This window comes from Trachinotus anak, unplaced genomic scaffold (genome assembly GCF_046630095.1).
Source record: "Trachinotus anak isolate AG129_WGS33_773 ecotype Australia unplaced genomic scaffold, CSIRO_AGI_Tana_v1 ptg000019l, whole genome shotgun sequence".
In the NCBI taxonomy this organism is placed as follows: domain Eukaryota; kingdom Metazoa; phylum Chordata; class Actinopteri; order Carangiformes; family Carangidae; genus Trachinotus; species Trachinotus anak.
In genome coordinates, this window is record NW_027273870.1 from 4875068 (window position 1) to 4897401 (window position 22334).

The window sequence follows — 22334 nt, forward strand, 5'->3', positions numbered from 1 at the left end:
TGCTTAAATGAAGAAAAGGGGAGGGATGGATAAATTAACAGATCTGAGGGAGTGACAGAAAAAGAAAGAGGGAGGGAAAAGAGGAGAATAGAGAGACAGCAGGACCAAACTCACTGCCTTCTTTTCCTCCAGAGCTCTCTCCCTTCTTTCTCCCAGTGACTCCAGGCTCAGATCAATGGCTAGGTGAGTTCAACTTCAACATTTTTCTACTTTGCCTTTTGTCTTTTTTTTCTTTTTCTTTTTTTTTTTTTTGGTTCTTCCATTATTCAAGATTTCATCCCTGCACCTGCACTCATCCACACTCATTTTTCCCTTAACAATTCAATTCAGCGTTCAATAGTCTGAGTTATTGCTTTTATTTACACATATTTGTGTTCTTGAGTGATGGTATGTTATGACTGTATGTTATCTACATGTAGAGCAGAATTTCACTGACCACTCACCCCTGAGTGGATTAAGTTACTGTAAGGTGTTTCTTCCAGATCTCCTCCTCAGACTTCTCCTTATCTCCAGCTTCTTCCTCTTTACTAGAAGAGAAAGGTTTTAGAGGTGGACCGAGGATGAATCAATCATTGCTCATTAACCAAACTGTCTCTCACAAACGCAGACCTGCTGCTTTATTTATGTGTGAGAGAATTTTTTATGACTGTGTTTATTTGCTTTTGTGTCTGTTGGTTAAATACATGCAGCAAAGCTTGAGGGTTTGCGGGAAGCCGAAGTTTCCGTTGGCTGGATGGAGAGGCTACTTTTAGCTTCAGTTATTACTCCCTCTGCTCTGACTGGTTCAGACTGAGGGCTTGACTGCCCTTTAAATGACTCAGATTATTTCAAAGGATAAAAACATCTATCAATCTTTCATTTTGCTGTGGAATGTCCCATAAAGGTTAGAAGAGCAGTTTCTAATTATATGTCTTGTCAGAGTACGGAATGTGAGTTTCGAGGCTTTGTGTGATTTTTGGGATTTCTGTGGTAACATATGTGCATATTTATATATGGTGCTTTTTCTTTACATGCATTTTCTCTGCTTTCTGTACTGCTGCACTTGTTTTTACCTCGCGTCACGCTCCTTCCATTTATTTCCCATAATCACCTATTCACTCCTTATTATCCTCTTTTCTCCAGGATGCTGCGCCTCAGCTCCCTGTCCACACTCCTCCTCCTGCTTCTCCTGCACCCTCCTTCTCTGTCGGCCCAGGAGGTGCATGTACGTCTCGCAGGCGTAGGCCGGCGCAATGCAAACGAAGGACGTGTGGAGGTGTTCTATAATGGAGCATGGGGAACTGTGTGTGACGACGAGGTGGATCTTAACCTGGCCAATGTGCTGTGCCGACAGCTGGGCTTCCAACGCAGTTTCACCTGGGCGCACAGTGCCAGGTTTGGTGAGGGACGAGGTATGTCCAGACAAGAGTATTTAGCTTTACCTGCTCATTAATAAAGTTTTATTTGTCTTGGTTCAGTGACTTACCAGCCTTTCCTGTTGTTAGGTCTGATCTGGTTGGACAATGTGCGCTGCAAGGGCACAGAGATCTCTATTGCAGAATGTCGCTCCAATGGGTGGGGAATCAATGACTGCACCCACGCTGAGGACCTGGGGGTCATTTGCAGCCCAGAAAGGAGACCTGGCTTCCCCCCTGTCTCCTTGGACGAGGCTCCTTCATCCTCCAGGCAGCAGCAAGGCCAGTCAAGACAGAGAAACCCACCAAGACAGTCTGTGTCCCCTCCAGGTCCACCTGCAGCCCAAGCCCAAATCTCTTCCACTGCAAGAGGCCATGAGATCGCCCTCCATCGTAACCCAACCGCTTCCCGTCGCAGCAGCATCTCACCACAGGAAAACGGCCACGAGATCCAGATCTTGCGACGGAATCGAGGCAGTTCCAGAGTAAGCCAGCAGGTGAACCCCGCTTCGCCCCAAGGCCACGAGATACCTTCACGTCTGGCAAATGGTGCAACCTACAGGCAGAGACAGGACATGGCGAGGAACAGTCCACAAGCGGTGAGACGGGAGTTAGAGGGCCAGGTGAACAGCCAGCTCCAGTCTGAGCGGAGGAGCAACAGAAACCAGCAGCTGAGTGGGAACCATGTTGAGCCAGACCCAGTTTATCCAGACATGGGCCTGGAGACTGACACACATTACACACAGGTAAAAACACACACACATAAACACACACACACAAACACACACAACCTCTAATGTACACCAAAGAAGCAGCCCAATCTAGCTTTATTCAGAAATGTCATTTGTGGGCATGTATAATTAGAGACAAACCTAAAACCAAACCTTTCTACAGATCCAGTTCATACGCCGCAGCAGGCCCTGAAGTTTAGTTTAACCACCAGCAGCTCAGCGGCTCCGACTCTTCAAACGTGCAAGAACTTCCTACCAGAGGAAATTGCAGGACATTTATCACTTGTGTTTGGCAGAGTTTACACTTTCTTTACCATTTTGTAATCATCAGGGCACGTAACCCGACGCACGAGGCAAACTGTGTTTTCTGTTAGTTTCCTTCCTGCTGCCTTCAGTGCGTAACGCAGCTGATTAGAGAGTGTGATGATTAGAGACATAGCACCATGGTCATCTCATGTTATCATTCTCTCGATTGTGTGGCGTCCGCACATATTTAGTCAAACAATGTGTTGTCTGAGCAAAGATGAAGTCATGTTTATGAACTCAAATTAATCTTGTTTTGGAGTGTAAGACAAAGGCTTGGTGGATGTATGTTGAGCCTGGAGTGAAGCATTAAATAAGTGTGTGTCTACCCTGTCTGGGGTAAAATGTAAATGAAATAAAACATAATTCTTGAATTATCAGTCATGTTTTTAATCAGTCAAAAATGTCATGTTTTCTCATGGTCAGGGATCTTCGAGGGTTCACTTAGAGGAGGTTCGTCTACGGCCTGTGCTGTCCAGCAACCATGGTGGTCTGGTGACGGAGGGAGTGCTGGAAGTGAGGCACGCTGGGAGGTGGCGTCATGTTTGTAACCATGGATGGGACCTGAGCAGCAGTCGTGTCGTCTGTGGCATGTTAGGATTCCCCTCTGCAGAGGCGTTCGACCAGAACAGCTACAGGTGAGTATGTGAGAGTGGACACAGCAGAGTGACAGGGGAGGAGGAGGCGGCGGAAAATAGAGCGTATGTGTACAAATGGATGTGTGTCTCTTTTGTGAGTATGTGTGTGTGTGTGTGAGTGTGTGTATGGTTATGAAAGGGATGGAAAAGTGTGGTGGACTACACATCCCTTCACGGCTTAGGCGGCCCCAGGCCTGGATTGCTGTTCCTTCCCCCCTGTAGTAGAGGTTAACCACAACTGCTGTCATTAGTGCAACCACACTTGGCACAACACGTCCACTGTGGCATTAGCCGAGCCCGGCTGTCCGCCAGGCCTGTCTGCCGCATTGGCTGAGGCCCTGAACACAGGCCTTTAAAATAGTTTGAAAGAGTATGTTATTAATGTCAGATCCAGACAAGATTATCATCATCATCATCATCACGGCGTGTGTCTTTACATGAATCCTCCCATACATGGTTTATAATCTCATATAATTAAGAAACTCTCAGTGAGAACTGTGCACTGCAGCACTTTCCGATGTAGAGCAGCATGAAAAAGGCAACTTAATGTCTCTGCATGGCTCTGTCACAATTATTAGTCAATAATCCTTCAACAGAGAGGAATCAAATTAATTCGCAAAATACACTCATACATTTTTAATCAATTAACAAATTGAGCAACAGCATTGTATAATACAGCAGTGACATGTTTTGTAGCTAGCTAGAAGAGGGCCAGGACCTTCACTACCTCAGTCCTTCAAATCCCTTCTTAAAACGCACTTTTATAAATGAATTGTTTTATTTAATCTTGTTTTATTCTCTATTTTATTCTATTGTATTTTATTTCTGTATCATTTTAATTGTATGTAAAGCACTTTGTAAACTTTGTTTTTAGAAAAGTGCTATATAAATAAAGTTATTATTATTATTATTATAACTCAATAGGATTCCTTCATATTTTAGAGCTGTCATATATCAGTTTTATAAATTAACAATACATAGCTTTTATCAGCACATTTTCTAGACAAAGCAGGTGTTGTGTCAAAGTCTGTTTCCCTTTATCTTAACTTCAACCTAACCTTATCCTGACCCTAACCACCAAGGGGGGACGTAACGGGAAACACAATCAGGGAAACGCATCTCAATGGGGAAAAAGACTACAACGCAACATCAGGCACCTGATTTCAGTGAAAAAGCTCTAAAAATCCAGTGTACACACCTCCCCAGCACCAAGCTGCAGACGGATGAAGTTAGATATTACCCTGAGGAGTTGGCAGGAACCAAACTAGAACTAAAAGCAGAGTGATGGAGATAGAAAGTTCCTCCATTATATCAACTTTAAAGTTAATATTTCAGTATTGTTTTCACAGCAAGTTTTCGCCGCCCCCAAGTGGCCAGAACGTAACTTAATGCAATTCAATATGTACAGGACAGTATAATTTGAACAGCTGGGCTGTAGTTATTGAATCCTACAGCCACAGGATTTTATTTGTTAAAATTACAATGTGCTAAAGATAGTACAAGTACAATAAAGGTAGCTACTAGGTACTACAGTCACATATACACATTTAGCTTTAGATATAGACACAAAACTCAAGAGACATATTTCAGCTTTTCAGACAGACTAAAAAAATAAACCTTCCATGAGGAAACCAACTGGGTTGGAGGCTCTCCAGGAGAACGGGCAGGACTTCAGCTTTCTGTTTGTTAATGTTTTCATAATTCTTTCATTGTCCCTCAAACACAAATCATACGCTATGCTAATAATGTCAGACTGTTATGTTGATTTTATCCCCATAAATCCAACTCATCTGTCTAACTTTAGCCGTAAAATACCCACTGAAGCACCTACACAAACCGTCAAAGCTCCTACACACATACCATCAAAACCCCAAACCTCACTTACACACACACGCTAATACTTCCCTCCCTCCACCCTCATCACACAGAATCCTACGAGACCTTACATAAACTATGTCCAAGATCCACGTGCGCACACAAATAAACACGCAAACACACTCACACGTGCTTGTGCACACGCAAACACAACCCTCTGTGTGTCCGTCTGTCTGCCCACAGAGGTCTTTTTATGGCTTGGCTAATAGGGCGACTGTACTGACCACTGGCCTGCCCTGCACCATCTGTCTCTCCATGTTGCCAATAATTACCCCTTGTGTCCTGCTCTGCTCTGCATGGCAGCAGGATACCAGCTGCTTCTCCTCAACCGCCCTGGTCACCACCACGGCTATAGCCTCCGAAAAAATAACTCACATAGTGTCGTATCTCTCAGGGCTTCTTCAGAGCTGTGTAGTTCAGATGCAGTGATTTGAGAAGCTTCATTTTCACCCTTCACTTTGTTGTTCCTCTTGGTCAAGCTACAAGATCCTTGGTCCTTGGTCAAGCTACAAGATGGAGCAAAGACGGAAAGTGTAGTTGTCCATCGTGCTAACTTTCTAAATCTAATTCTAATGTAGACCATCACACTGAAAAACACCTCAGTGTAGCCTAGTCAAGTCAAGCCAAGAACCCAACCAGCAGCTTGCGTAAAGACTGCACCAGGCCAGAGACTGTTGTTTGCTTTTTGTCAACCTCCACCCAGCTTCGTGGGAGATGAATCAAGCAGCCATTTTTGTCCAACAGTAAACAGCCGAGGAGGGTAGGAAGGGTTTTTAGCCGAAAAGAACAAGCAACATAAAGCAGATCTCTGCCATCTGCATTGAAGTTTTCTGAGTCAGATGTTTATGCTGGTTATCCTTTTGAAAACGTTTCCTTTTAAAACTGTACCAGAGCTAACCCACATTTAGTTGAGAGATATCTAAACAACTGTAAGATTGCCGTGAAATTTTGTGCAGGTCATTCTCGAGGTTCCCAGGGGAGACTGGCTTTTGTGATGCTTTAAACTTTCTTCTAGCACCAACATGAAATTGTCTTTCAGTGAAATGTTTCAACAACTATTCCATGGACTCCATGAAAATATCCACGGTGCCCCATCAATAACCAACTTAGGTGATCCACTGACTTTTCCTCCAGCGTCACCATGATGTTGACTTTTATGACTTCTTTGTCACATTCAGATAATTATGTCCCCTTCAGGATTAATTAATATTAATATTATTATTATCATAAACATTTATACCTACTAAACCTCAACATGTTAACATTGTCATTATATGCATGTTAGCACGCTGATGTTAGCATCATTTTCTCGGGATAGTCCCCGTTTATTGTTGGCTGTCCTTGGCTGGAGCTGCCCCCGTAAATGTCTCCAATTTTAACTGTGAATTAAGAACAGGCCTGTAAAATTTATCTCCCATATATTTACTTTTTGAATTTCAAAAATATGAGACAAAGCGTGTCCTGTATCAGTTCACTGCAGAACAGATCTTTTAGTTTCTAATTACGAGATGATTCTGTGTTTTGGCGACCCTACAGATTTTATCAGTTGGCCTTCGTCTAGTTTATTTCAGTACAGCAGTTACGATACAAACATAAAAGTCAAAATACATAAAACTGGGACGGTCCCTCTTTTTTGTTTCATAAATAAAAATATTGTATTTATTGTCCTCCAAACTGGAAATGTCCTCAGTTTTCATTTCAGAAATCTGGTCACCTTACTGTAGATGCTTAGTCTTCTTGTTAGTGGGACATATTATTGCCCGCCCCCCCTTGTCTGAATACAGATGTGCAAACCTTATGTCTGGCTGTTCTTCTTCTGAAGTGGAAATTGTGACATACAGTAACAAAAGCGATAGTAACCCAATTTTCTGTTGATCTTCATGATAACAGTGACATCACGTCTTCCTGGTGCTGCTCGTTGCGCTGGCAGAGGTCCATGCCTGCTCTTCTTTGGGGTTTGAGTCCACTTATGAACGGCTGTAATTATGGTTTAAGAGATCCTGTAATCTAGAATATTCTCTCGACTGAACCTGCTGCACCCGCCTTTGCTGTGTCAGCATTTCCCACTCTGGCCACGGTTGTTTTTTTGGTGTGACTGTCTTTGTCTCTGCCTGTTAAGTTGCTCAGTGCATTTTTACAGATGTTGAAATCCTCCCCCACTTTGCCATGCTTACAAAAGGCATTCGCTAAAGCCATTTTCCAGCTCCCTTGTTTCATCAGATCCACACTCTCTTTGAGGCTCACAGTAACTTTTTCAGTTCTTCTAATTTATTTTCACCCCCTGCTCCTTGTTTCTCCCATCCTCAGTTACAGCCTTTTTTAAGGCCAAGTTTAATTCCTTTGTGGCAATTATACTAAAACCCACATTTCATGGAAAGATCATTATGACCCCTTTGAGTTTTGTTCCATGGAGGTTGATTGGACTGTCTAGAGGCTGTTGTGGAGTCAGTGTGGCAACCTGCTGTCTCCTAAGTGAGCCAATTGTTCCAGTCAGGCAGCTTTGCATTCATGCAGCATAATAACAGGTTATCTCTGCTTTTCTGACAGTCAGCTCTCCTCTCCAATGTGGCTTACGGTATTGTGTGGTCAGAGTTGCATAAAAAAAAGCCTGGCATCAAGCTGAAGATCCTGAGAAGTAAAAAAGTCGTCTCCAGGTTAAAAGGATTCAGCAGTAATGCTGCGGTCACAACCTGTTTGTTGAATTGTGGCTTTGTGCTGTGATTCATCTCCCTTCCTTTAAATCTCCTTTTAAGACTGAGAGTGCCGTAACTCAGCTCCGACCTGCGTTTCCGATTGGACAAAGAGCAGCACACACAGCTCGCTGCAGGACAACAGAAATGTATCTTAAAACCAGAAGAACACGCTTTTCCTCTTACATCACTCGCTCTGTGTTTCCCAGCATGCAGTCATAGTGTTGGGTAACAACAGTTTTATGGAGCTTTGTTTTTACAGAGGCAAGGCAGGGAAAGTTGATATGTACGTGCATATTTCCATGTCTGGAGTGTGTGAACCAACATGCTACTGCTTGACCGCACGGCACACTGCCAGGCACAGCAGGCAATTATATGGGTAGCACCCCCCCCTACTCCTCCCCCTCTTACAAACCATGAACTAACACCCCCCGACCAGTCTGTCGCTCTCATTTTGATTTACCACCAAGTTATGAAACAATTTAAACTGTGCAAACACACACAGATAGGTTCAGACACACACACGCAGATAGAGATACGCTCTAAACACACAGTCATGCACAGCTCACACATACATATAGCGATTTACACTGATGTGTAACTTCTTATCAACATAAAGAGAAATCTGCCCTGAAACAGCCTGTTTCTAAATCCATTTATTTGATCACCGTACTATCATATGTGTCTTATTCCCATGCAGAGATGGAAGCAAAGCAGGAAAAGGAATTGAGAGAGGAGGGAAGGAAATGAAGGAAGAAATGAAGGAAATAATGGGGAGAGAGGAAAAGAATGAAGGGGAAAAGAATGGAGTGTGAATGACAGGAAAAAAGACGGAAGGAAGGCAAGAAGATAAGAAATATGAGAAGAAATAAGGCAAGAACGGATGGCTCTACCGGAGTGCTCCTACCAACCACAACCCCGCTAATTGCAGTGAAAAAGCTTTAAAAAGGCACAGTGCACTACCTGCTCTGCACCAAACAGCAGACATATAAAGTTAGGGTCTAGCTGGTAAACATAGTGGAGCATTTAGCAGTTAAAGAGCCAGATAATTTTCTCCGGATTTGGTAGAGACCAAAAAAAAGCTTAAAGACAGTAAATGTTGGACTTACATTCACACTTACATACTGAGTGTGTAAATAAGCAACTGTTTGCTATCATGCTCACCATTTAGACTTAACAAGATAATGATATGTAACAGTGTGAACTTGCAGTATGAAAGGAATCACACATACAAGTTTGTCCTTCACTGTCTGGTCTGTTTGGCCCCTCCAGCCTCAAACACATTTCCCACCTAATGTAGAGACTGTGGATCAATAACCAGTGGAATACCAGGGTACCGGGGTTCTCCTGGAGAGGAAACATCTCCTATTTTAAATATCCAATTGCATCCTGAATCTGGTCCTACAGTAAACTCTCCTCTTGTCTATACTTGGTGTTGTGACTCATTTAACTCAGGCACATTCATGAAGGGCGTCAGTCATGCTGCACCTGTCTGTGGTCGTGCTGGCTGATGCAAGTGGTCAGCTTTAATGTATGTGTGTGTGTCACAGAAGGACACTTCCCAGACTCTGCCTGGTTTGTGAATCATTTTTATTGTGAGTGTGTGTGTGTGTGTGTGTGTGTGTATGTGCTCCCGGCGCGGGGGGCCTCATTTTGTGTATACACAGTTTCCCTTTAGGATTTGACTCTCCTTTAAGGTAATACCCATGAAACTAGACACAGTTTTGAAAACCCTGTTGAAGTTGGCAGACCTCAATAAGACTTCTTGCAGGGGATTAATGTATAGTGGTTTATTCATGTTTTTAGTTATTTTTTCCACATGCAAGCCCAAAACCAGACATCCACTGGAGACATATAGACAAACACTGAAACAGAAATACCCATGGAAGATCTAAAAAAAAAAAAGTCATGACAAGAAGGTGGTGGTTTGAGAGGGAAGAAAGAAAGAAATGTGGGGTTATGTGATCTGTTATTGCGAATTTCCCTCTTGCTTTCTCACTCTTTGTCTCTTAAATGAGGGATTTGTTTATCCAGAGAAATACACGCCCTCTCCAGTGTGTTGTGTCTCCTTCATATTTACGGCTTTCAGTTTGTTTATTTAGGGTTTGATAGAAGTATAGGATGTCAAAGAGGAGAAGGAAAGATGACTGAGGAAGAAAGAGACTGGGCAGGAGGGAGGGGCACAGGAGCAGACCATGGGAGTGTATAGGACAGCTGGTCGTTTCATCTACTGGATGTAAAGATGCACAGTTATAATTAAAAAAATAAATAAAAATATCCAGTGTGATGTTCTCTGTCTTTCAGGAAACTGTGGGACTCCAAGTTGGCTGATCCCGCCTCCAGGTAAAATTAACATCTGCTCTTTGAAGCATAATAACTTCATATTTTCTGTACTGAGGATGACTAATGTGACAAATTATAAATACATCTCTCGTTACTTGCTCCTTCTCTTCATTCCCCACCCAGACTGAGGACACAGATCAGTAAAAAGGCCTACTGGGTGGAGAAAGTCCAGTGTCAGGGTGTGGAGGCCTCTCTGTCGCAGTGCCAGGCCCAGCTGTCCCTCCCCAGGAATGATGTCCCATGCAAGGGTGGCATGCATGCTGTGGTCCGCTGTATCCCCGGGTCCCAGTTTACACGCTTTGGAAGAGTACCTGCACCACCTGCCGTCCCGGTCAGTCGGAAAATACAGATTGTGAATGAAAGTAATTATTGTTGGAGAGTTAAATGAGAAGATTCATTTCACATCTTGTCTGTATGGTAACAATGAAGTTACAACCTGGAGATGTTAGCTTAGCATAAAGACAGGAAAGCATGGGGAAATAGCTATTATTAGCATGGGTCTGTCCAAAGTTGAAAAGAAAATTGTCCCCCAGCAACTTTTAGGTTTTCTAATTAACACGTCACATGTCAAAGTCACTGCGCCAGATCCAGTCAGGCTTTAAAAGAATAAGATTAATGCACAAACCATTTCTCACCTGAACTCCTCCTTTTTCCTTCCAGCCTGTCGTGCGCCTGAAGGCGGGGGCCCGTCTTGGGGAGGGCCGTGTGGAGGTGCTGCGAGAGGGCAAGTGGGGCACTGTGTGTGACCACCTGTGGGACATGCCTGCAGCCAGCGTGGTCTGTCGGGAGCTGGGCTTCGGGACAGCCAAAGAGGCCCTCACTAAGGCTCAACTGGGACAGGGTAGGATAGGACACATAAACATAACCAACACACATACTGTACATTAAGTCAAGCTGCGCTTTCAAGATGCATTTAGCTTTACTCAACATTACATGTGTACAGTGAAAATATATTATTACAACAAATAAAACTATATTAAGTTATTAGATATCCTTATTCAGAAAATATAATAGAAAGTAGAAAGTATGATAAAGACCTCGGGCTGCTGATCTGATTATCAGTTACGTGTTAAATGACCGACTCACCATGGACCCTGAGCATGATCGGTTCAGCTCAGTCACTCCTTCAGACTAAACACTTCTCAGTTTAAATGTCTGTTGCTAAACGCAGCCCACCAAGAGCCGTGGGCCTGAACAGACAAATAAACCCTGGGAAAATGTTTACAGCCTCACTTCTACTTCGATCGGACAAGCTGATTGCCGAGGAGCTCTACCCATGACCAATTATACAAGTCTAAACTATGCTAGGAGGTTCCAGCGACCGTGTGTTGTTGTCAAAATAAACCTGTTGCATGTGAACAGTTAGCGCAGCTTTGAAAGCCGGGATGTCAGGCAATCAGCACTGAGCACGACCAAACATTCAGAAAAGATGTGATTATTTTGGCCCCGCTTTTGTTGTGGGCATGAAAATATAGTTGTGTAGCAATAACTGAGTGAAACATTTTCTTAGGAAATAGCATAGACGCCACTTTCTCACACTCAGTTATTGTCCTTTTTTCCCCTGCTGCACCTCTGCAGTAGCTCTGTAATCACGTTCATTTCCCCCCATTATCCTTCTGCCCAAATGAGCACATAGCATGTCCTGTAATGGTGGGTGCATTTCCCTCTCTCTACTTTACTTAATGAAGTAGTGATGGAAACCATTTGAGTGTTACTTTTAGGGCTCTATTAAACTAGGTGCTATGGTGTTGCTCACTCAATAATGAACATGGTTAACTGTCAGAAAGGAGCGCTGCGGCTTTTAATGCCTCCGGCCTGTAACCCAGAGCCGTGCAACTGTATGACATATAAGAGATGAGCCTGCATTGCAGGAGGCATGTGAAGGCTCATGGGTAGCACAGTCACAGAACTCAAAGCTGGACTTGATGACATCATTAGCTATTTAAGGCCAAATTATAGGGCTTTAACGGGCATTAGCCTGGGCCTCGCACACCTACGCAAACATAGATCTGTTCAAAGGTTTTCCTCCATTTTGCCATTTTGGTACCTATTTTGGTTTATAAAGCACAGCCCTGGTGTGTAGTGTGCAGCACAGTCTGCAGTAATTTAGACAGAAAGCTCTCTGGCTAAGCTCAGTTTCAGAGCCACATCAGAGGTCCCGATCATGTCTGGGCTTTTAATCCCTCTCTGTGGACATCTGTGGCTGCAGTCATCAGGTTTTAGAGACTTTTATGTACACTGTGTGTGTGTGTGTGTGTGTGTGTGTGTGTGTGTGTGTGTGTGTGTGTCTTTGCATGAGGCCTATGTTTAGTAAGACACATGTGAATCTATAAACTGTCACTCCACGCCCTCTTCTGTAGGTACTGGTCCCATCCACATGAACAGTGTCCAGTGCACAGGCAGGGAGAGGTCGATTACAGAGTGTCAGTACAGGTTGGTGCCACTTTACAGCTGCAAACACAACCAGGATGTAGCAATCCGCTGCAATGTGCCCAACACTGGCGTGCAGACCACGGTGAGAAACACACACATGAAAACATGCCTACATATCCACAGACAGGCATGAAGCAGCATCACTCACAGGAGAAGACTTTTTTCCCTCCCTTCACACTCAGGTGCGTCTGGCAGGAGGCAGAGAAGCGGCAGAGGGTCGTGTGGAGGTGCTGATGGAGGTCGGAGGAGTGAAGCGTTGGGGATCTGTCTGCAGTGAGAACTGGGGCATCAACGAGGCCATGGTGGTCTGTCGACAGCTGGGCTTGGGCTTTGCCTCAAGAGCTCATCAGGTGAGCAACAGATTACAATATGTTGATGTCACAAGTTTCTGTTTCATTCACCCATTTTCTAAGCTTTTGTGCTCCTATATTTCCCCCTCTCTCTCCCTCTCTCTCTCTCTCTGTCTCTCTCTCTCTCTTTCTCTCTCTGTCCTGCTGTTTTTCTGTCTGTGCTGTGTTATTACCGAGGCCTGAGGTAATTACAGGCTTCTCAAACGTCCACTTCCAGCACACCGAAAATAAAAGAGGGAAAGTGAGGCGAGGAGAGTTCGGGAGAAATTCACAGAGCAAACAAACTGAAAATAGAAGTGTGCATGGAAAGGGCAGTGTGAGTGTGTTTTGGGGGGGGCTGCTGGGAACATTTAACAGGCAGTTTTAAAATCGTGAAAAAGAGTGGAAAATGTGATAATGTGCTCTGATAGTTTCTATAAATAGTTTCCTTGTTTATAGCACAGGTTGCTATTTGCTCCGCTGACATTTTTTACGTCTTCTTGTCGTTATTCCAGAAGTGTTTAAGACAACCGCTCAAATGAGCTCTAATGATTTTGCACATGAATTCGTTCCCCTCTTGTGTGCCTGCGCAGGAAACCTGGTACTGGCCTGGTTCTGCAGATGCTGGGGAGGTGGTGCTCAGCGGGTCTCATTGCATCGGCACTGAGATGTCTATCCAGCAGTGTCGCAGAAACACAAATGTCTACTGTCCCAGAGGAGGAGATGGCAGAGCCGCAGGAGTCACATGTGTAGAGAGTGAGTCCAAAACCAGCAAACATATATGCATATTTGTATTTGTTGTGCAGTGACTGTTAAGTAAACTCTGAGTCTCGACCCCCCCTCTGCAGCTGCTCCTGACCTTGTCCTGGATGCCCAGCTCGTCCAAGAGACGGCCTACCTGGAGGATCGCCCGCTCCACCTGCTGACCTGCGCCAATGAGGAGAACTGCCTGTCCTCGTCCGCTGCCAGGATGAACTGGCCCTACGGACACCGCCGCCTGCTGCGCTTCTCCTCCCGCATCATGAACCTGGGTCGCGCTGACTTCCGACCCCGGGCCACCAGAGAAAGCTGGACATGGCACCAGTGCCACAGGTAAGATGAGAAAGAGGATCCCTAACCTTGGCCAGACATTTACAGGGTTCTCTCCAAGCCACTGTGTCACTTAGAGGAGCTTTTTTCATTTCAACCAGCAGTATCTCATTTTACGCCTTCAACCCAGATAGGCATTAACTATGTGGTGATTTCAGCTGCTGCAGGGTTTGGTCGGAAAAGAAAACCTGCCTAACCTCCTCCATGGCACAGGAATGGGCATCATTATGAGGTGGCACAAAAAATAGAAGTATTTCATGCAAAAAAAAGTTGCAACCAGAGGTAAAAAAAAAATAATTAAACGTCTGCAGCAAGAGATGAATGAGAGTTTAAGATTTGGTAAGTGAAATGGGATCGAATGGTGCAACGCAGTGCAGTGACAGTGTGGAGATCTGGACTATAAATAACCAAACACGTATAAAAGTCTGTTATTTCATGCAATAAACACAATCTTTTATTCTCCAAAAATGATGTTTACAATAAACATCCTCCTCACTGGTCACCCAGTTGTTACAGTCAGAGCCATGACTGCACTCAGAGCAGCCTGGCTTCTTATCTCAGTGGTTGTGGTTCCGTGTCCCAAAGCGAGAGGCACAGCTCGTTGTGTCTCTGAGCCACAACCCAATCACTACCTCCCCGACCAGCAAACATATGGTTTGACTTTCAGTTTTGGTAGAGTCTGTTCTGGGAATGGCTCTATAATGAGAGAAAGGGCAACAGCAAACTGATATCTGCCAATTTGTGCTTTTACAATTGTTGTTTGTGTCCGTTTGACGTCTTCGTAACAACATAACAGGATTTATGACTGCTATATTTCAAATACACGTCATCCTGGGGTTGTTTTTTTTTTTTGTTTGTTTGTTTGTTTTGTTTTTTTCACAGGATAATAAAGGTGACACTTGTGAACAATAAAAACAGCAGCAGAATCAGTGGAGATCTTTCTTTCTATGACTTTCTGTCATTATTTACTTTCCTTCATGTGTTAATCTTGCCACCCTGATCCCATTTCCAGGCACTACCACAGCATTGAGGTGTTCACCCACTACGACCTGCTCACCCTCAATGGGACCAAGGTGGCTGAAGGTCACAAAGCAAGCTTCTGTCTGGAGGACACCTACTGCCCCGATGGTGAGACAGATCACAGATTAATGTTGCATAAATCTGCTTTTTGAGAGAAATCTGGAAACGAGAGCAGAATCGTGACAAACAAGAGGATCAAGGGAACATATAAGTGCAAAGCTGAAATCCCATAATGAGCATTCAAAGTCAGCTGTAAGATCAGAGGCCAAGCCTAAATTGATCTTGGCCCTCTTCACAAAGCCCAGACAGCTTCATGCAGCCCAGATCCTTTCTATTCATCTTAAAGCCACCCAAAAAAGCTCAGGCTTTTAAATCATTTTGTTATAATTACAGTGTCTTGGTAGTAGACGGGCAGCAAAACAATTTACACATCTCTCCTCATATGCCTCTACCTGTTTTTTTACTTTCAGGTATCCATAAGCGGTATGCCTGCTATAACATGGGACAGCAGGGTATCTCAGTTGGCTGCTGGGACACCTACCGCCACGACATTGACTGCCAGTGGGTCGACATCACAGACGTACGACCTGGTGAATACATCTTCCAGGTCAGGAGGCTTGTTTAACACAAAAATCCCCAGATTCTTTTATACAGTATGTTCAGTTCAGTATGTTCAGTAGAAACAAGTCATCCACACTTCATTCCTCATGGTGAAAGAGCATTAGTGAAGTAAGCTTACTCAACCTCTTAGGAACGAAAGTTAAAAAAAGAAAAAGAAAAGAACAGGGCAAACACCAGGGTTGGTGTTTCAACATCCGAAGGCGCACATGAGATAAAAGCTGTGATAAAAGACTGTAATTTCAGCTAAATGGCTCTTGGCTGTGCTTCCAGCCATTCAGGTGTACAGTATGTATGTAGTTTTAAGGGTGTGTGCGCATTTAAGGAAAGCGAATTTAGTCTGGATTTATATAGAAAGTAGACCTGCCATTAGCTCTCTCTCTCAGAAAGTACGGGCCTATTGGCAGTGGAAAGGCTCCGTCAGCACTTCAAATTTGCACAGAGTAAGTTTTTGTCTTTAAAAGCAGAGTCTGTTCACATGTCTCGTCTGTTTCTAGACGTCCAATCTGCTGCGGTGACCTACTCATCTGTCCTCCCTCTCTGTCATTTGTTCTATTTTTTCCTGAAAGCTTAGTGGCAGCAAAGTGATGATGTTTACAGTTTCTAATTATTTTCTGAGTGTTTACATGAAATCAAGATGTTTAAGTTTGACTTGCATGTGCATGCGTGGACTGTCAGTAAACTACATGCAGGAGTGGTTCACATGCGCTGTATGAGTAGCACCCAGTGACGTGCCACGTCTTGAGAGATAAAACCACATATATGCCATAAAGCAGGGATCCACCGTTGCCATGGCAACATGACCCAGCAGCACTTTGTGGTCGTTGCTGTGGCTGAACAGTAGTTGAGCTGCTCATAAATTTGTGTAAGAAGTGAGAGGTTGTCTTTCATGCAGCTGGGTGTTTACCGAGAGTCGCAGGGTGGCAGCCATTTTTAGGACCATACATTAAAACCCATGAGTCACATCCACCTCAGCTTGATTGCTCCTGATTGCGCCGTCAGTTAAAAATCAGCTGCACAACCTCACAGTCTTTTACATGACAGTGACAACCTCTCATTGTTCTGTAAAAAAGGCTGTGGGCCCTTTGTTTCACATTATTACAAGAGCTTTTAAAAGGGCATCTACTGCCATCAACTTAATATGGTGTTTTACACCGGTCAATAAAGTATGTGCTGAAATCATTGGCTATTCTCAACATGCCACATTAAAAAATATGAAGTTCCTCTCACCTAATTTGGCTTCAAGTGATGTATTGTATGGCTGAATGTAATGAAAAATTATAATGAATATTTTACATCCTAAATCTTTCTCTGTAAATATAATTGGAACCACAAAATTTATACTGCATGTAGAAAAAATGAAACTGGGTTGCTTTATTGAATATGTGGTCAGGTTATCTGTTTGATGTGTGCATCAGGAAAATTCATTTGTGTGCTTTTCTTATATATGGCAGGCAGACAGACAGGGTGGAAAACAACAAACTATGGCAACCAACCATGGCTGCAGTCTAATGATAGGCTGCAACTTAAATCCAAACCCAAAACTGTCATCTGCATCTCTGAGCCTTTTTTCCTGCAGGGAGATAACAGTGGAAAGTGATGTCATGCATCACTTCAACCCCCAATTTATACATAGTGAGCCATATAGAAAAGGAGAGAACAATAATCCTGTGGCTTCTCGGTCAGCCCCATGGAAAAGTGGTTGCTTCCTAACTGTCTGAAGTAAAGTGTTACTTTTTCACTTGTTCCTTTACTTTATGAAAATACACGCCAGACTGAGACAGAAACATACATTCAGTGGAGTCACAGCTCCAGGCCCAGAAACCCCTGTAAAATACCAAATTGTTATTTTTACACTTTACGCTTGTCAACTAGTGAGCTTTAGAGGTGCTGGTAGACAGATTTTTTTAAGATAGCTGTTTTCCTCTGTTTCCAGACTGCATGCTAAGCTAAGCTAACAATCTCCTGGGTTGCTTTATATTTGATTTATATTTAAAATACATGAGCTTGATATTGATAATGAATAAAATAATTTCCCAAAATGTCAAATTATTGATAATTAACAGATTTTATAGCATTTGCTTGATGTAAAATACATTATGTCAGTAGCTTTGTAGTTAATTAACTAATGAGCTAAACTCTTTGATGTAATGTTTAGGTTTGACTGAATTATTTCCCAATCCAAATAAATGTCATACTAAAAACAGAGTACTGAATTTTGGTAAAGTTTTCATCTTTATGATAGATATTTGACAATACCTGAAACAATACCTGCATCTAATCTTCCATCTTTCCAAATCACATTTGAGACTATTTTCAAAAATGTTTTTCAGTTTTGTTGGTTGATAGATAAAGAGATTGTTGACCTGTAACTACTTTTATATCCAGATATCCCAGTAGGTCATTAAAAAAGGTCAAGTGAATGCTTAAAGGAGATTTCTACCCTTGACAGATAGTATATCAGTATAACAGTATATCGTCCACATACAGGGAAACACAGTGCCTGTCTTTTTCAGTAGGAGAGATAAGCTGAAATGCTGTAACTTGTGCAAGTGGTTCAGTCAAAAGGGAGAAGAGCTGCAGAGACTGGGGGTAGCCTTGTTTGTATGAAAATTGAAATAGATAGTATGGTGCCAGTCATTACATGGGGACTCAAAGTATGAGAAAGTGGTTTAACAAAGGAAATACATTTTTTTCTAAATCCAAACTAATCTGGAACAAGGCAAGTTATTACCATTAAAATCTATCAAAGAAAAGGATAAGTTTCATTTTTATTACACATATGTAATCTTTGCATGTTGACTGTTATTTAATAAATCCAGCTGGTTCAAAAAGGTTCTTTACCCAACCCTGGGGGATATGACTGACTTTAATCTTGCAGCATCTTATCTCTAGTCTCTCCTCTTTTACAGGTGGAGGTCAACCCCTCCTTAGACATGGCTGAGTCTGATTTCCAGAACAACGTGATGCGCTGTCGGTGCAAGTACGATGGAGCACGAGTTTACATGTCTGGATGCCATGCAGGTAGAGTCTTCAGACTTTGTCAGTGCATATAAATTATATACCTCACCCTATTTGCTGCTGTGTATTCAACTTTTCTTCTTTGTCTGTTTTCATCAGGTGATGCTTACAGCGCAGAGGTGGAGGACTTGTTTGACCACCAACGTCAGATTTCCAACAACTTCCTGTGAATAAAAAAAAACATGCAAATATAAGGACAGAGCAACTGTACAACTCTTCATCACACCTCAACATGTCAGGGGAAGGAGGGTTAATGACAACAACATGCCAGTAAATATAAAGATCAGGGTCAAAGGGAAGAGGGTGGGAAACTGGGATGGTATGGGGGGGGCTTAATGCTAAAATGACTAATTTGGATCCTGTTACTGATTGTCATCAGCAGTGACTGTTCCTGTTAGAAAGTCAAAGAGATAGAAGGAGAAATGCAGGAAGAGTAAAACTAAGCCGTCACAAGCATCATGTTACCGTGATAAAACATAGAGTAGTTTACAATTTTACAAAAACTTGTCTTGAAACTTGTCTTGAATTTTTGAATTTTGAATTTGAATTTTGAATTTTTAACAAATTTATTTCCCTTGATCAAAACATAACCACAGTTAACAAAGTAATGACATGAAGGCACATGAGTACAATATATCCTTGACTTTTACAGTACAACACCAGGCTGTTATCCATATAATATCAACACAGGTAACAGACTGTCAATAAAACTCTGTACAAGCCTCCTGTGCTTTCACTGTTCACATTACAAAATGCAGTATTTACTGTTACAACTGTGTGGTTTTTGGTTTTGAATGAGAATTTTTTTTATTTTTTGGTGCTATTTTGCCTTATTTGAATAAATATTGTAATGTATTGCAAATGTATTGTCATGTACAGTTTTATATTACCTCTCTGGAATAATGTTCTTTAGGTCTCTAATTTATGCAGAATTTTAATGTACTTTTGAGTTGAAACTTGTCCCTGTGTGGCTGTGTTTTGTATTGTTAATTTTATTATGAGAAATATTTTCATCTGTTTGTTCTTTACCTGTTTAACATCGGTAACATCAGATGAGATCTGGTTGTACCACGGTATTGCGCCTTTAACAGTACTTGGTAATGGTAGAGAAAGAATAAACATGAGCTTGACAAACTGTATGGTTATTTGAGGCATGGTTATTTGACTGTAGAGTTTTCTAATGCAGAACAAAGATAATGGTTAATGCTACAGTTTCTGCAGAAGATTTAGGGAATCTGCTAACTTGCCAAAAGAGATTCCCATATTTAACTGACCATGTAGTAAAGATAACGTAATATAACAGATGAAGTTTCATCTGAAGTGTCAAGACTGATAGTCAGATGACAACAGTGTTTAGACTACTTTGCTTCCATCAGTAAACTTAAAAAAGATCTTCAGAGATTTTCAACAGCGACTGGTTTTCCCATCTTTTCCCAGGGAGCCTGCACAAACCCGTGTTTTATGGCTGTTTCCAACCTCATTCCCACTGTAGAACACATACAAACACTGGAAACTCTCACAGCTCCCCACTGTCACATTACGAGGCTATACTTAAAATATGTGACTTACTTTGGTCTCATTGTTTGCCTTTTATGAGTTGGAGTGAAATATAATTTTAACATTCCATAAGTAAAATGGGAAATTAAAATCAAGTGAGTAATAGTACATAAAGCAAAGTACATTGAGGGAATGACAGAAACTTCAAAACATGTAATTATTAGTGACACTTGCAGAGCAGTGGTGAGAGCGCTGCTAAAGGTAGAGTAAGCAGTGCTGAAGCCCGAGAGAGACTGTTGATATTTGAACTCAACAGCAAAACAAATACACCCTCGCTTCAGTGCTCCTTCAGAAGCTCTGCCTCCAAAATTCATGAACGGATGGATGGATGGATGGATGGATGGATGGATGGATCACTGTGTCCTGAGTCCAGTCTCCTGCCAAACACAGACCCAGCTTTTTAAGTTAGCTTGTCCAGTCGTCTTGTGTTCTTATCTGACGTGCTGCTGTTCCAGCAGACCGCAGCATAAACGGGGACACTCGCCAACACTGACTGATAAAACATTTCAGCAGCATTTCACTGCAGACATAAAAGGACCTGAGCTTCCTGAGGAAAAGGAGCTCTATTTATCCATCTATCTATCTAAACACGGCCGAGTAAAAACTAGAGCGAATTTGTTGTTTCAATTGTTTTTACAAATCTACCGTGGCAGAAGAAAGGTGTGTAGGTTTGTAGCTAAGCTAACAAGGATGGTGACGTTACCTAACAGCATACCATTACGAATTATGCATTCAACCAAATAAATCCACAGTGCTAGCAAACTTTTAGGTCTTTGTGGCTATAAAACCGAACAAACAATGAGACAACAAGCTGTGGCTACAGTTACTGCTGCGAAGCTAACACACAGAGAGGACGAGATGGTTTCCCATCGCCAGCAAACCAGCTTCAAACTAGGATGTAAACCGAATGTCTGTGGGCAAGTATTTTAACACACAAATGGGTACCTGCCTGCCAACTCACCAGCTGGGGTAAGCTATCACAAACAAATGGACAGGCCATTGCATCTACTGGGACAAATCCCGTTTTGGTGCCAGATCAGTCAGCCAGTGTACCGTCCAAATGTCTATAAAGTTTTTATACATTTTTACCAGTCCTATCAGTCTCTGTGCCGGCCTTCTCTGTGTGCCTGCCATTTGGGGTGTGGGCCAGTCCAAGCGGATAAGTCCAGGTCTGAAGTTCTTTCCCAGCCTGACCGTGCACCGCTGGGAAGCCTCACCAATGTTAATGTGGCTTTTCACCCTTACCTGATCATAGAACTTCTTTTACAATTTTTGTTCTTCTGACCTTCTCCTCTTTGGCTGTTCCTCGGCCACTTTTCCAAATGAAGGAGTAGGTAGTATAGACACAGGGCCATGGTGGCCATCTGGCTTACAATGACTGTCGGGACATTACGGCCATTACGATGGGCAATGCTGGGTCATGGCCGTCACTGTGAAATTCCTACCCTGCTCTACATGGTCTGGCAGCAACGGAAGGGAAGTACGCTTCTTCTCCTTCCCCAGGTAATCCACTGGCACTATCCATTAGCATTGTGTAGCATCTCTCACTCCCACTGCCCCTTCGCCCATTTCCTCTCTTCTGTTTCTCTTCTTCTGTTGCTTATTGGCTGGAATAATCTACTTTTAATTAAGAACACTATAACAGTTACACAGAAATATTTACCGAAAGTTAGCAAACGCTATCCACTTTAAACTCGTTGTCATACCAGACCAAGTAAGACTGTAGTAGCAAAATGCCTATGTAAAATGAACAGTTGTGTTTTATCGCTTAGGAACTCAACTTTTCACATGTTAGAGTGTAATTTCTTCTATAAAATGAAGTGTGCATCATCATCTGAAAACACACATTCTGGTCTGCAGCTGGAAATTAGCTAAATCTGGTGCAACACCTCTCTGCTCTCTCTGGGAGGTTAATGTTTTTCGTAGACCGTCCCTGCCAAATAATTCCAATAACAATGATAATAATAATAATAATAATAACATAAAGACACTACTCATTGCTCAGGTGGTAATCATGTGACTGAGGAGGGTGATGTAAGGTGTGTTTGCTGACAGTGTTTGGTGCTAGGAAACGCACCACCCTACCAAACCAGGGTTCTTTATTGTGGCTGAACATTTAGTTTATTCCCTCATTTGGACCATGCCTCACATTTCATTTGCTCCATGACATAACAGCGCCTCTGTGCAGCATGTATAGGGGCAGAGCTGGCACTTGGAAACACCACTTGCTTAGTAGTGGTTTGTGTTTGTGTAGTTAATCTAATGATTGTCTATGAGGCACCCAGTAGGCTGT

General features: G+C 42.7%; 1 protein-coding gene and 1 long non-coding RNA gene across 2 annotated transcripts; one reads left to right on the plus strand and one right to left on the minus strand.

Moving 5' to 3' along the window:
- The first annotated feature begins 63 nt into the window (after positions 1-63).
- Positions 64-19621, plus strand: LOC139636049 (lysyl oxidase homolog 4-like). The gene is made up of 15 exons (XM_071503721.1): positions 64-183; positions 1123-1391; positions 1485-2140; positions 2855-3066; positions 9936-9974; positions 10098-10305; positions 10635-10815; positions 12335-12489; positions 12590-12757; positions 13330-13492; positions 13585-13828; positions 14838-14953; positions 15316-15452; positions 18376-18487; positions 18584-19621. Exons 1-15 carry the CDS (start codon positions 176-178, stop codon positions 18652-18654), a joined length of 2739 nt encoding a protein of 912 aa, XP_071359822.1. The 5' UTR covers positions 64-175; the 3' UTR covers positions 18655-19621.
- On the minus strand, positions 10667-21463 carry LOC139636054 (uncharacterized). Its single transcript, XR_011694338.1, has 3 exons — positions 21327-21463; positions 18534-18648; positions 10667-10805 (listed from the first exon to the last, which is right to left on the minus strand). It is a non-coding gene; the product is annotated as an uncharacterized lncRNA (long non-coding RNA).
- Between the last annotated feature and the right edge of the window lie 871 nt (positions 21464-22334).

Bases quoted from the DNA above. Each gene is read 5' to 3' on its own strand.
- LOC139636049 (XM_071503721.1), top strand. The intron at 12,758-13,329 runs GTGAGCAACAGA...GTGCCTGCGCAG, and splicing joins TTGCCTCAAGAGCTCATCAG to GAAACCTGGTACTGGCCTGG. The intron at 18,488-18,583 runs GTAGAGTCTTCA...TGTTTTCATCAG, and splicing joins CATGTCTGGATGCCATGCAG to GTGATGCTTACAGCGCAGAG.